The sequence below is a fragment of the Heloderma suspectum genome, chromosome 15 (genome assembly GCF_057233095.1).
Source record: "Heloderma suspectum isolate Gila_16-S chromosome 15, 16-S_ref, whole genome shotgun sequence".
NCBI classification, from domain to species: domain Eukaryota; kingdom Metazoa; phylum Chordata; class Lepidosauria; order Squamata; family Helodermatidae; genus Heloderma; species Heloderma suspectum.
The window spans coordinates 22264770-22276788 of NC_139472.1; the positions used below are offsets into that span (position 1 = coordinate 22264770).

The following is a 12019-nucleotide window of genomic DNA, read 5'->3' on the forward strand; positions in this document are numbered from 1 at the left end:
CACCAGACCACTGGTAGCGCCTGAGGTCCTCCGTCAACTGGAGAAGCCAAGGACTGAATCTGGGACCTTTGCGCATGTCGAGCATCTGTTCTCCAATTGCCCTGTGGCCCTTCCGCCGTAGTCCTCCCAAGTTAGATCACTGAAGGACTGAAATTATTCTTGCAAACTCTCCCTTGATAGCTGTACGGTCAGAAGCCACCTTGCTTCAGTGGCTGACTGTGGCCCACATACCATCCATTAGTCATTCCTGCTTTAGAAGAAACGTCCTAGCAGCGAGGGCTGGAACCGACTCTGCTGCGGGAGGCGGGAGGCTCTATCCTTGCTGGAGGTATTTAAGCAGGAGCTGGACGGCCGCTGTCAGGGATGCTGGGGTTGCGTCCTGCATTGAGCAGGGGGCTGGACTAGATCGGGGGTAGTAGGACCTCCCAATGTTTTGGACTACAACTCTCATAATCCTTGATCCTTGGCCATGCTGGCTTGGACTCATGGGAGCTGTCGTTGGAAACATCTGGAGGGGACCAGGTTGCCTGAACTAGATAGTGATGACTAGGATGCTATGAGGAAAGGCAGGGAAGCAGCAATGTGTTCTTTTCGCAAATAATTCAGTTAAAAATCAAAGAAGGAACTCTTTTTCCCCCCCACACACAAAATAAACCAGAACAAAATTGAATTGAATGGTCTACTGAGCAACTTAAATGACTAGATACGCTCATCAAGCTTGCGAGACGGTTCCTGTGAACACCCATGTCTTCCTCTCCGTCCGCTGTGTTGACCTTGGAGGCAGCAGCCAGGTTCTCTGGCACCGTTTGGAGATCCTGAGGAAGTATTTGAGGGCTGGCCAGTGACGAGGCACTCAGGGCTCGGACTCTTCCTTCCCAACTCGTTTGGTCGTGTGAGGCTTTCCTGTGTGCTGGGCGGGCGGAGGAGGTGGGTGGCGTGCATCGGCGTGACCGTGGCATGGTCCTGCTCTCTTTGCCTTGGCGCGACTGACTCTGAAATGCATTCACCCTGCAGTATTGGCCACGGGTTGCTGCACTGAGGACACAGTGACCAAAGGCTGACCACATTGTGCTCTGTCCTGCTGTGTTTTGAATTGGGTCTCATCAAAACAAAACAAAAACCAAGGTACCCCCCTAGCCACCTCTCCTTTCCCGCAAACTCGATACTGCCGGGTCAATGCCTTACATGATCGCTCAGTGGTGTAATGTGTGAGCGCCTCCCAGCGGCCTCTGCCATCGAGTCGATGGCGCCACTGTGCTCCTTGTGCGATTTGCTCGCATGCCCGCCACATGAGCTGCGAACCGTGGTCTCTCTCTCCTCCCGACCTGGTCCTCTCCTGGCTCCCCGCCTGCCGCACCCCAGCCTGCGTCACGCCCCGTGCCACGACTTCAACCAGCCTGCTCTGTCACCATTACACCACCAAGGGACATGTAAGGCGAGAAGCGTGTGCAAAAAGCAAGGGCGATGTAGAGGCTGGTCCTGAGGGAGTCGTTTGCCCTCTGTTCCTTTTTTTTTTGCCCTGCCGTAGCTTCACTTGGGCAGCCCCTACCCCCAGGAAGGCTGGCGCTACTCCCACACCCACAACGCCATCCTGGGACCCTTCGGGGAGCTCATGACTGAAGACGACATCCTCTGCATCGAGCAGCAGATCCAGAACCTGCAGGTGATGCACAAGGTGCAGAAAGTGGAGACGGAGCTGGAGCAGCTGGAGCGGGAGCTGCAGGAGCTGCTGCCTGTCTCGGCGGCCTTGGCCAAGGAGCACTTCTCCCTCCACCCCGAGCGAATGGAGGGCCGGGCAGACGACCTCCCTGCCTGGTGCAGCAAGATCTCCGCTCTCCTGAAGAGCATGGCCGTCCTCTTGGCCACCCTGGGCGGGAAGGCCATTAGCCTGGCTGACATGGTGGCCCCCGAAGCCCTGGAGCAGATGGGCGCCGCCACGGCAGGGAGCCCAGCACAGGCCACGCTGCTGTCCAAAGAAGGGCCGGCCAGCATTGCGCGGTCCCAGTCCTTCAGTTGCGCCCGGGAGGAGGTGGAGAAGGAGGTGATGCAGTGGGGGGTGTCAGTGAAGAACCTCAAGGCCAACTATGAGCTCCACATGCGGTCGCAGCTGCCCAACGCCCCGTCCAGCCGGGTGTACAAACGGAAGCGGTCCCTGCCAGTGGGGGCTGCGCAGTTCGCCCTTGGCCGAGAGCCCATCCTGGAGGAAGACTGCATCACTGGCCTTGAGCCGTTCGCTGTGCAGCGCAGGGAAGCGGAGGGCAGCCCTGCCGTTGCCCTGGAGCCGCCCACTCGCCTCTCACCCGCCCCCCTGCGCCACAGGGAAACGGGGGCCCTGTTCCCCGGGCAGGGGAGTGCCCAGGGTGTGGCCGGGGACCACTTTGGGGAGGCCTTGTTCAGCCCCGACCACGCGACCAGGAGCCTCCCAGTACAGACGGAGCTGAGCTGCGTCCAAGACGGCATCGACATGCGGAAGGAGAGGACCGTCTGCCTTTTCCTGGACCACTGGAAGAAGTGGGCGTTCGCCGAATCTGTGCGGCGGGCGATGCCGGGGGGGGGCCCGGAGACCCCTGCTGCTGGCTGGGGCGAGGAGCGCCCGACGCTCGGCAGCCCAGGAGGCTCCACGGCCGGCAGAAGGCCCAGCGAGGACGACCGGCTCCTGTGCTTCATGAAGCAGCGGCAGGTGGTGGGGAAGCTGCTTGGCCACTGGCGCAGCGTCATCAGCCAAGTGCCCAGCAGGCAGATCCGCCGCCTGAGCCGCGCCCCTGCGGTCCACTGGCCAGAGCATTTCCTGCCCCACGTGGGCGGCGCGCCGCCGGGGTACGACAGCCTCACCTTGGACCTCTTCATGCTGGGCTACTTCCAGCTCCTGGAGATGAGCATGAGCCGCCAGGAGCGCCGGTTCCGCCACCTGCTCTGCTACGAGATGTTTGACCGGCTGGGCAGCCACCGCTGGGAGCTCATCCGCCAGTTCCACAAGGCGGTGATGGAGGAGGTGGAGGGCGGCGCGCGGGAGTGGCGGGATGGCTTCGCGGACCTCAAGCAGGCCTTCTTTGGCGACAGCCTGCAGCCTGGCCCCATGGCTGCGGCGGGCGCGGAGATGCCGGCAGAGCCGCACTGCCCGCCCCTGGCCCTCTCCCCCCAGGAATCCTCTCAGGTGTTGGCCAGCAGCATCCGAGAGCCCAGCATGCCTCCAGCGGAACTGCTGCCAGCCCCAGCTCCCGAGAGCAGGAAGGACTCCGTCCAGCTCGTTTCCGATCTTGGGGACTTCAGTAACGAAGACATTTGCTGCTATATAGACCGCAGCTTCTCCTTCTGGAAAGAGAAGGAGGCCGAGATGTTTGACATCTGAGGGCTTCCTGGGTGGGGGTGGAGAGGGGTGCGGTCCTTGGCACAAGCAGAAATCTGGTCCAGTTTCTGCATTTGGACCCAGAACCATCCAACTCAGCCCCCTGCCCACCTTCCTGAAAGGAGATCTTGGTTACTCTCCGAGAGACAACTTCATTAAAGCTGGTACTGGGTTCAGGGAGGGATTGGGTGTGGAGAGGACATTGCTGCCCTCCGCAAGAGCTCATCTTGGTGGGTGAAAGCTTTCTGTTCCTTCCTTGAGGTCCAGTGGGGGGAATGGCTTGCAGTCATAAGAACTGCTAGAATTGTCCACTCACCTGCTGAAACTGATCGGCCTGGCGAAAGGAACGCAAGGTGTAACTGATCAATGGGATTTGCTCTCATGAGACTGGCGGGGGCCATTTGTGGCTCTGAAAGAAGGGTTGGACACATTTTGGGAGGGGGAGGAGGTCTGCTAACATTGATAGCTAAACAGAACATCCCTGCTCGACAAGGCTGGTGAGCACCAGATGCTGGGTGGGGTCAGACAACCAGGGAAAGTCTCCATCTTCCTAGGAGCTTCCCTGATTGGCCACCATTGGGAGCAGAATGCCAGCCTTGATGGGCCTCTGGCCTGATCCAGCAGGACTGCCCCTGCAACCCTATAATGAGTCAGGCCCTTGGTCGGACCAGTGCTGTCAGCGTGGACTCTCGCTGGCTCTCCAAGGTGTCTGGAAGATGTCCTTCCCCAGCACTGTTACCAGAGGTCTTTTGAGCTGGACGTGATGGGCCCTGGACATAGGATCTTTTGCATGCAGAGCCTGGCTCTAGCAGCAAGCTGTGGCTCCATCCCAGGTACTAGGAGCGACAGACTTGAATCATAGAATCATGGAATAGTAGGGTTGGAAGGGGCCTAGAAAACCATCAAGTCCAACCCCCTGCTCAATGCAGGAATCCAAGTCAGAGCATCCCTGACAGATGGCTGTCCAGCCTCGACTTGAACGCCTCCAGTGTGGGAGAGCCCACCGCCTCCCTGGGGAATGGGTTCCATTGTCATGTTGCTCTAACAGTCAGGAAGTTTCTCCTGGTGTTCTGCTGGAACCTGGCTTCCTGTAACTTGAGCCCATGATTCCGTGTCCTGCATTCTGGGATGATCGAGAAGAGATCCTGGCCTTCTTCTCTGTGACAACCTTTCAAGGGTGTGAAGAGCGCTACCCTGTCTCCCCTCAGTCTTCTCTTCCCAAGGCTCAACATGCCCAGTTCTTTCAGTCTCTCTTCATAGGGCTTTCTTTCCAGTCCTCTGATCATCTTTGTTGCCCTCCTCTGAACCCTCTCCAGCTTGTCTGCATCCTTCTTCAAGTGCAGTGCCCAGGACTGGACACAGTACTCCAGATGAGGCCTAACCAGTGCTGAGTAGAGGGGGACTAGTACTTCCTGGGATTTGGAAGCGATGCTTCTATGAATGCAGCCCAAAATAGCATTTGCCTTTTATGCAGCCACATCACATTGTTGCCTCATATTCAGCTTGTGATCTGCCACAATTCCAAGATCTTTCTCACTTGTAGTGTTGTTGAGCCACGTATCCCCCATCTTGTAACTGTGCCTTTGGTTTCTTTTTCCTAGGTGCAGAACTTGGCATTTCTCCCTATTAAATGTCATTCTGTTGTTTTCTGCCCAGCATTCCAGTCTATCAAGATCACTTTGAAAGTTGTTTCTGTCTTCCAGGGTATTAGCTATCCCGCCCAACTTTGTGTCATCTGCAAATGTGATCAGCATTCCCTGCACCTTCTCCTCCAAGTCATTAATAAAAATGTTGAAGACCATTGGGCCCAGGACTGAGCCCTGCAGTACCCTGCTCGTTACCTCTCCCCAGTTTGAGAAGATCCCATTGATCAGCACTCTTTGAGTCCGATTCTGTAGCCAACTGTGGATCCACCGGATCGTTGTTTCATCTAGCTCACTTTGAGCTAGTTTGCTCATGAGGAGATCATGGGGCACTTTGTTGAAGCTTTGCTGAAGTCTATGTATATGATGTCCACAGCATTCCCAGAGTCCACAAGGAATGATCAAAAAATGAGATCAGATTTGTCTGGCAGGACTTGTTCTTGACAAATCCATGTTGGCTTCGAGTCATCACTGCATTGTTGTCAAGGTGCTTCCAGATGGATTGCTTTATGATCTGCTCCAGAATTTTCCCAGGGATTGATGTCAGACTGACTGGTCTGTAGTTCCCAGGTTCCTCCTTTTTACCTTTTTTGAAGATAGGGACAACATTAGCCCTCCTCCAGTCCTCTAGCACTTCCTCCGTCCTCCATGATTTCTCAAAGAGAATAGACAGTGGTTCTGAGAGTTCTTCTGCCAGTTCCTTTATTACTCTAGGGTGCAGTTCATCTGGCCCTGGAGATTTGAACTCATTCAAAGTCATTAGGTGTTCCTTGACCATATGCCTATCGATCTGAAGCTGCAATCCTGCCCCTTCAGCCTGTACTTCACCTTTGCCAGGGGGGGTCATAGACCCTCTTTTGGGAGAAGACTGAGCCAAAGTAGGGATTGAGCACCTCTGCCTTTTCTTTGTCATCTGTTATCCTTTTGCCATCCTTATTTAATAGCTGAACCACCCTTTCTTTCCTCTGTCTATGCACATAGCTGAAGAAAGCCTTTTTGTTGCTTTTAGCATCCCTTGCTAACCTCAGCTCATTCTCAGCTTTAGCCTTCCTGACGCCATCCCTGCAATTCTGTGCTACCTGCCTGTACTCTTCCTTTGTTGCTTGGCCTTCTTTCCACTTCCTATATGTGTCCTTTTTTGTTTTCAGGTCATCCCTAAGCTTTTTGTGAAGCCACATTGGCTTCTTCTGTTGTCTTCCACCTTTTTTTCTGGTTGGAATTGTTTGTAATTGTGCCTTTAGAATTTCCTTTTAAAAAAACTCCCACCCATCTTGGACTCCTTTTCTCATTAGAGTCGCTTGTCATGGGACCTTAGTTATCATTGTTCTGAGTTTATTAAAATTGGCTTTCCTAACATCCAGGGTACGCGTTTGGCTACACTCGGCTTTTGCTTCCTTTAGAACCAAGAACTCAAGTATAACATGGCCGCTTTCCCCCAGAGTTCCTGTAACTGCTACTTGATCCACTAAGTCATCTCTGTTGGTTAGGATCTAGGGATGTCAGAGAATTCCGCCACTGATTCCAGTGAGGCTGGATTCTTTAGAATCCGGCCCCACGGAATCCGTGGCGGAATAGCCCCCCGCCACCCTGTGGAATCCCCCCAGGACGAAACTTGCCTGGGGCAGATGCGGTGGCAGCGGCGGCAGCTCCAGCAGCAGCTCCAGCTGGTCTCCTGGCCAGCCGCAGCCGGGCTGCTGTGGCCACCATTTGCGTTCTTGCAGCCGTAAATACTTACGTAGCCTATCACAGCAAAGAGCAGGGACACAAATGGCATAGCAGCCACCATTTGCATCCCTGCTCTTTGCCGTGATGGGCTACATAGTTACGTAGCCTAACATGGCTGCTTGCAAGGACGCAAATGGCGACCGCTACAACGGCCACCATTTGCGGCCGCAGCAGCCCAGCCGCAGCCGTAACTCCGGCTGCAGCTGGCCCCGGCTGGCGGCTCTGTGGAGCCACCGCGGAGTGGAGCTGGCCAGGGAGGATTCCAGGGGGAGGGACGGAGCGCCTCCCCCCCCCACGGATGCCCCAGCACGTAGCCAGGTGAGTATTTCGTACATCCCTATTAGGATCAAGTCAAGGATAGCCGATCCTCTAGTTCCTTCCTCTACTTTCTGTAGGAGGAAGTTATCCACCACACAAGTCAGGAATTTCCTGGAGGTGTCATGTTTTGCAGAATTTGTCTCCCAAAAAATATCGGGGAAATTGAAGTCCCCCATTACTACTACATCATGCTTCCTTAAAACATTGGCTATTTGCTTTTCAAAAGTTTCATCTCAGTCTTCTCCTTGATTGGGTGGCTGGTAGTAGACTCTGACCACCAGGTTCCTTTCATTCTTTGCTCCATTTATTTTGATCCAGATGCTCTCGATGGGGCTACCAAGCTCATCCTCCTGTATTTCTGGGCAGAGATATGTGTTTTTCACATATAGTGCAACCTCACCTCCCTTTCTGTTCCTCCTGTTCTTTTTGAACAAGTTATATCCTTCAATTGCCGTATTCCAGTCATGGGACTCATCCCACCAAGTCTCAGTTACACCTATCGAGTCATAGTTTCCCTCCTGTATTAAGAGTTCAAGTTCGTTCTGTTTGTTTCCCATACTCTGGGCATTAGTATATAGACATCGAAGACCACGTGTTTCATGGTCTGGCTTTCTTCCTACATGTGTCTGAAGACTATTATTGGGCGCTATTAGAGCTGTTCTCCCCGTTGCGGTGCATGAGCCTTTGTCCATTGTTACCCCCAACATTACATCTCCCTTCCCCGTAGAATTCAGTTTAAAGCCCTCCTGATGAAGTTCTTCATGCTGTGGCCAAACACATTCTTCCCAGCCTTTGTGAGGTGCAACCCGTCCCTCGCCAACAGCCCATCTTCCAGGAAGTATAGCCCGTGGTCCCAGAATCCAAATCTCTCTCGTCGGCACCACCTTCGTAGCCAGTCATTCACCCGGAGTATTTTTCTTTCCCTTTCAATCCCTCTTCTAACTACTGGAAGGATGGATGAGAAAACTATCTGGGCCCCAAAGTTCTTGAGTTTCCTTCCCAAAGCTTCAAAGTCTGACGTGATTTCTTCATAGCTCCGCTTGGCGGTATCATTTGTTCCCACATGGATGAGAAGAAAGGGATCCCTGTCAGTGGGCTTTATGAGTGCAGGCAACCTTTCAGTCACGTCTCTAATCCGTCCTCCTGGGAGACAACATACCTGGCGAGTCCACGGGTCTTCGCGACATACTTGGGTCTCGATCCCACGCAGCAAGGAGTCTCCCACTACTACTGCTCTTCTCTTCTTGTTGTAGTCCTTGGTTTCATCGCCTCTGCTTAACTGACCTTCAGCCTCTTGCTTGCTCTCATGCATGTTCCCCTGTAAGTCTTCCTCTGCAGGCTGCCCTCCAGTCTCCTCCTCGAGTACCTGGAAATGGTTCCCTAGCTCCACTGCTTCCACTGGTGCCGAGTGGCTTCTAGTTCTTCTGCTCCTAACTGCCACCCTTTTCCAAGGAGTATCCTGTACTTCATTTTTCCTCACCTCAGCATTTCCCTCTTCTGCCTCATCTTGCTGTTGCCCTTCTAGCTCCTGTACTTCGCTTTGCTGCTATAGTTCCCCCATTCTGTCCAAGAACTCTTTGTGCTCTCTTATTCCCTGGAGGGTCGACACTCGCTGCTCCAGTCCTCTTACTTTTTCTTCCAGCAGCGTGATCGACTTGCACTTGTTGCAGGTGTAGGCCATGTTGTTCTCAGGCAAGAAAACAAACACTGCAGGTCACCACCACTGGAGAGTCTTGTCCTTCCATAGTCTGTTTTTCTTTTTGTGTCTAGCTTTCTGATTGTTCTAGAGTAGCCTGTGCCTGGTTCTTACTCACTGGAGGTTAAAAACAGAGTCCCACTGGTGTTATAAGACAAATGAAAAAAAATTGAAAAAAATGTTAGGGGCCTCCCACTGCCGGACTCCCCCGGCCAACTCGTTTCCTCCCCCTGTTCGCTCACTCTGATCGCTCGCTCTCTAGGAGTTTGCTTGCTCATGTAGTCCCTGGACCAGCTGGAGCAGCTTCTTCTGCTCTGCTCTGCTGTGCTCAGCTGGGAGGCAGGAAACAGACTGAAGCTTCCTGCCCACACAGCTTCTGGGAGTACTCAGGCCACACACACCCAATTCAGTTGGAGCTCTCAGGAGCACCTGGTGAGCTCACAGCCACTCAGAAGGACAAAGGACTGCTCTCTGGGCTTCCTCCAGCCCACTTACCTCTTTGCCTTTGTCTCCTTTGTCTCTTCTGCCACTGCAGCTTCCCTAGCCAACTCCTCTTTGCTCCCCCTGTCCGCTCGCTCTGATGGCTCGCTCTCTGGAAGCTTGCTAGCTTCTGTAGTCCCTGAACCAGCTGGAGCAGCTTCCTCTGCTCTGCTCAGCTGGGAGGCGGGAAACAGACTGAACCCTGACTGCAACTTCCTAATGTGTTGGTTACATTTCTGTCGTGCCTTTCTTTCCATGCTAGAATTCCAGGCTCCCAAGACATCTCCCATCCAGGCACTGACCAGAACCAGACCTGCTTAGCTCCAGCAAGTGGGCTGTGTAATACACCCTCTAAGCATGTCTCCCTAACCACTCGCCCACAGTGGCAGGTTATCCTTTTAGGATCTGCCGGGGAATTGGTGTTGCCTGCAGAGGAGGGAGAGAACTTCTCCCCGTAGCTGGATTTGCCCTTGCCAACTTCCCCAAAGCTTGAGCAGTGAACCTTTTGCTGCAGAGTAATGCTGAGATCAAAATGGTAAAGTGCTTTGTAGATTGAAAGTGCTACAGGAAGAATTATCGGTGATGATTACCACTGCCACACAATCTGTCATGAGAGCTTTCTTCAGAAACATTTTCTATCATAGGTGGAGGCTGCATTGAGATCAGTGGGACTGGAATCCTGTTGTCTCCAGGGTTACTCTGGGATGGTGGATTTTTCTAACGGTGTTCCTAGGAACTCTGAGGTTCGTTGATGAGAAGATCAGGAATGGCAGATGAGGCTCTGTTAATGAGAGTTTTTCATGCCTTCAAGGCATTTGATGCTTTCCGAGGCATGTGCCTGGTTCATGTGGGGGCAGTGGGGAAGCCCAGGAGGCCAGCGACCAACGTGAGCAGAGACCGTGCCCCTGGAACGCACTCCAGAATCCTCAGCGATGTGTAGAGTGCCCTTAGCAGCCAAACCCCCATGGGAAGGACTTCCTGAGTGTAGGAATTTTGGAAGGTGGCTTCTTTGGGAAGCAGAAGACAGAAGCATGTTGTGTTTCCAGCTCCCTAAGCAACTTAGACTGTGTCTGGCTCATGTTCTCACATAGAATTATAGGGTGGGAAGGGGCCTACAAGACCATCGAGTCCAACCCCCTGCTCAGTGCAGGAAGCCTGATTCCCAGGCAGTCTCCCATCCAAGTACTAACCAGGGATGACCCTGCTTAGCTTCGTAGTATGTTCTGTTAGGATAATCTAAAACATCGCTTCTTTCTGATGTTTTAATTATTCTGTTAGAGCCTAACTAGACATGTTGTTGTTCATGCAAATAGCAATTGCATGATTGTTTTACAACAGGGATGGCGACTGCAGGAGATCTGGGGGCCATTTTCGAGTCCTGGACACCTCCCTGCAGGCCGCACTCTGAAAAGAAATCTGAAAAAACTTGGTGGTTCACAGTGCTATAGAGGTTGCATTTAGCTTGTTTTCTAACTAAATTTGACCCTTTTAGCACTCTGTAGTGCCAAAATTGGCCATTGTTTTTGCTGTTAAAAAATAAACGTTTTTGTCGCCACCACTGCTGAATTTGACTGCATGTTGCCCACCCCTGTTTTAGAGTCAATAAGAGCCACACATGGGCCCAGTCTGGTGTTTGGAAAGGGGGACCTTAACCCTTTGCTCCCTCCACAGTCCCAATCTGAATGGGGCCTGCCCGTGTCTATTTCTTTAAAACAAACAAGCAGTTGCTAATTGCATGAATAATGTCCAGCCTAGCTTGGCCCTGGTCTGTGCTTTGTGGCACGCTTGCAGGTCTCCCTCAGCTGGCGAGTGTGCCTGAAGATGCCGTTTCGGAACGTGAAATCGGAAGTGACTCCGGAATGCCGCGATGAGGCATGTGGGACCGCATATCCCATCATGGCATGTGCCATTGCAGGTCATTTTCCCCTCAGGAATTTGGTGGGTTGGGGCACAGCCCTTTTGCCACCGAGTGCATCATAGCAAGCCACTTGTCACTGGAGGGGCGATCAAAGTAAGAGCAGAGACATCGGCCTCTCATTTTGTTTGGGTTTGCTTTAATCCGTGTGATTTCCAGTTGTGGCTGGACGGATCCTCCGTGTTTCAGTCCGAGTGTTGATCATGTACATTTTTGGGTTTTTCTGGGTTGCCTCTATTAGCTCCAGCTAGCACAAGAGTGAGCTAGTCCAGTTGTTCATTCAAGTGGGGTGGGGGATGTTGGGGTCCATGTGCCTGGTGTGTGTGCGTGTGGGGGCGGGCGGGGGTGTTTTTCTCCAGTGATCAAGTTAAGAAATAAAGTTGTCTGTTACTTGGAAAGAGTTGGGCGCATTTATTATTGGCAGAGATTGGCTGGGGCCCATCGATATGTTTCACTTTTTACATTTCTATACCACCCAGTAGCCAAAGCTCCCTGGGTGGTTCACAGCATGATAAAACATAATATGAAACCTTTAACATTCAAGAATTTAAAGCCGTTTGAAACAGTTAAAAACATTTAACAATAAAACTACCAGGACCCAATCAAAAACTAACATTAAGAAGTCTCATCATGTGCCGTCAAATGCCTGCGAGGAGAGGAAAGTCTTAACCTGGTGCTAAAAAGATGACAGTGTTGGCGCCAGGTGGATCTCACTGTGGAGAGCATTCCACAATCGGGGGCTACCACTCAAAAGGCCCTGTCCCTTGTTGCCATCCTCCAAACCTCCCTCAGAGGGGGCTCTCAAAGGAGGGCCTCCGATGTTGATTGCTGGGTGGGAATTATGGGAGTTGCAGTCCCAACATAACTGGAGGGTGCCAAGTCGGGGAAAGTTACCG

At 52.8% G+C, this 12019-nt stretch overlaps 2 protein-coding genes across 3 annotated transcripts in view; both read left to right on the forward strand.

Moving 5' to 3' along the window:
- The window catches only part of LOC146335477 (espin-like), a 141030-nt gene that overhangs the window by 117096 nt on the left and 11915 nt on the right, over window positions 1-12019 (forward strand). The window lies entirely within an intron of this gene.
- LOC146335478 (espin-like protein) lies at window positions 1613-3349 on the forward strand. The gene has a single exon (XM_084822064.1). The coding sequence runs from the start codon at window positions 1613-1615 to the stop codon at window positions 3347-3349; it is 1737 nt and encodes a 578-aa protein (XP_084678190.1).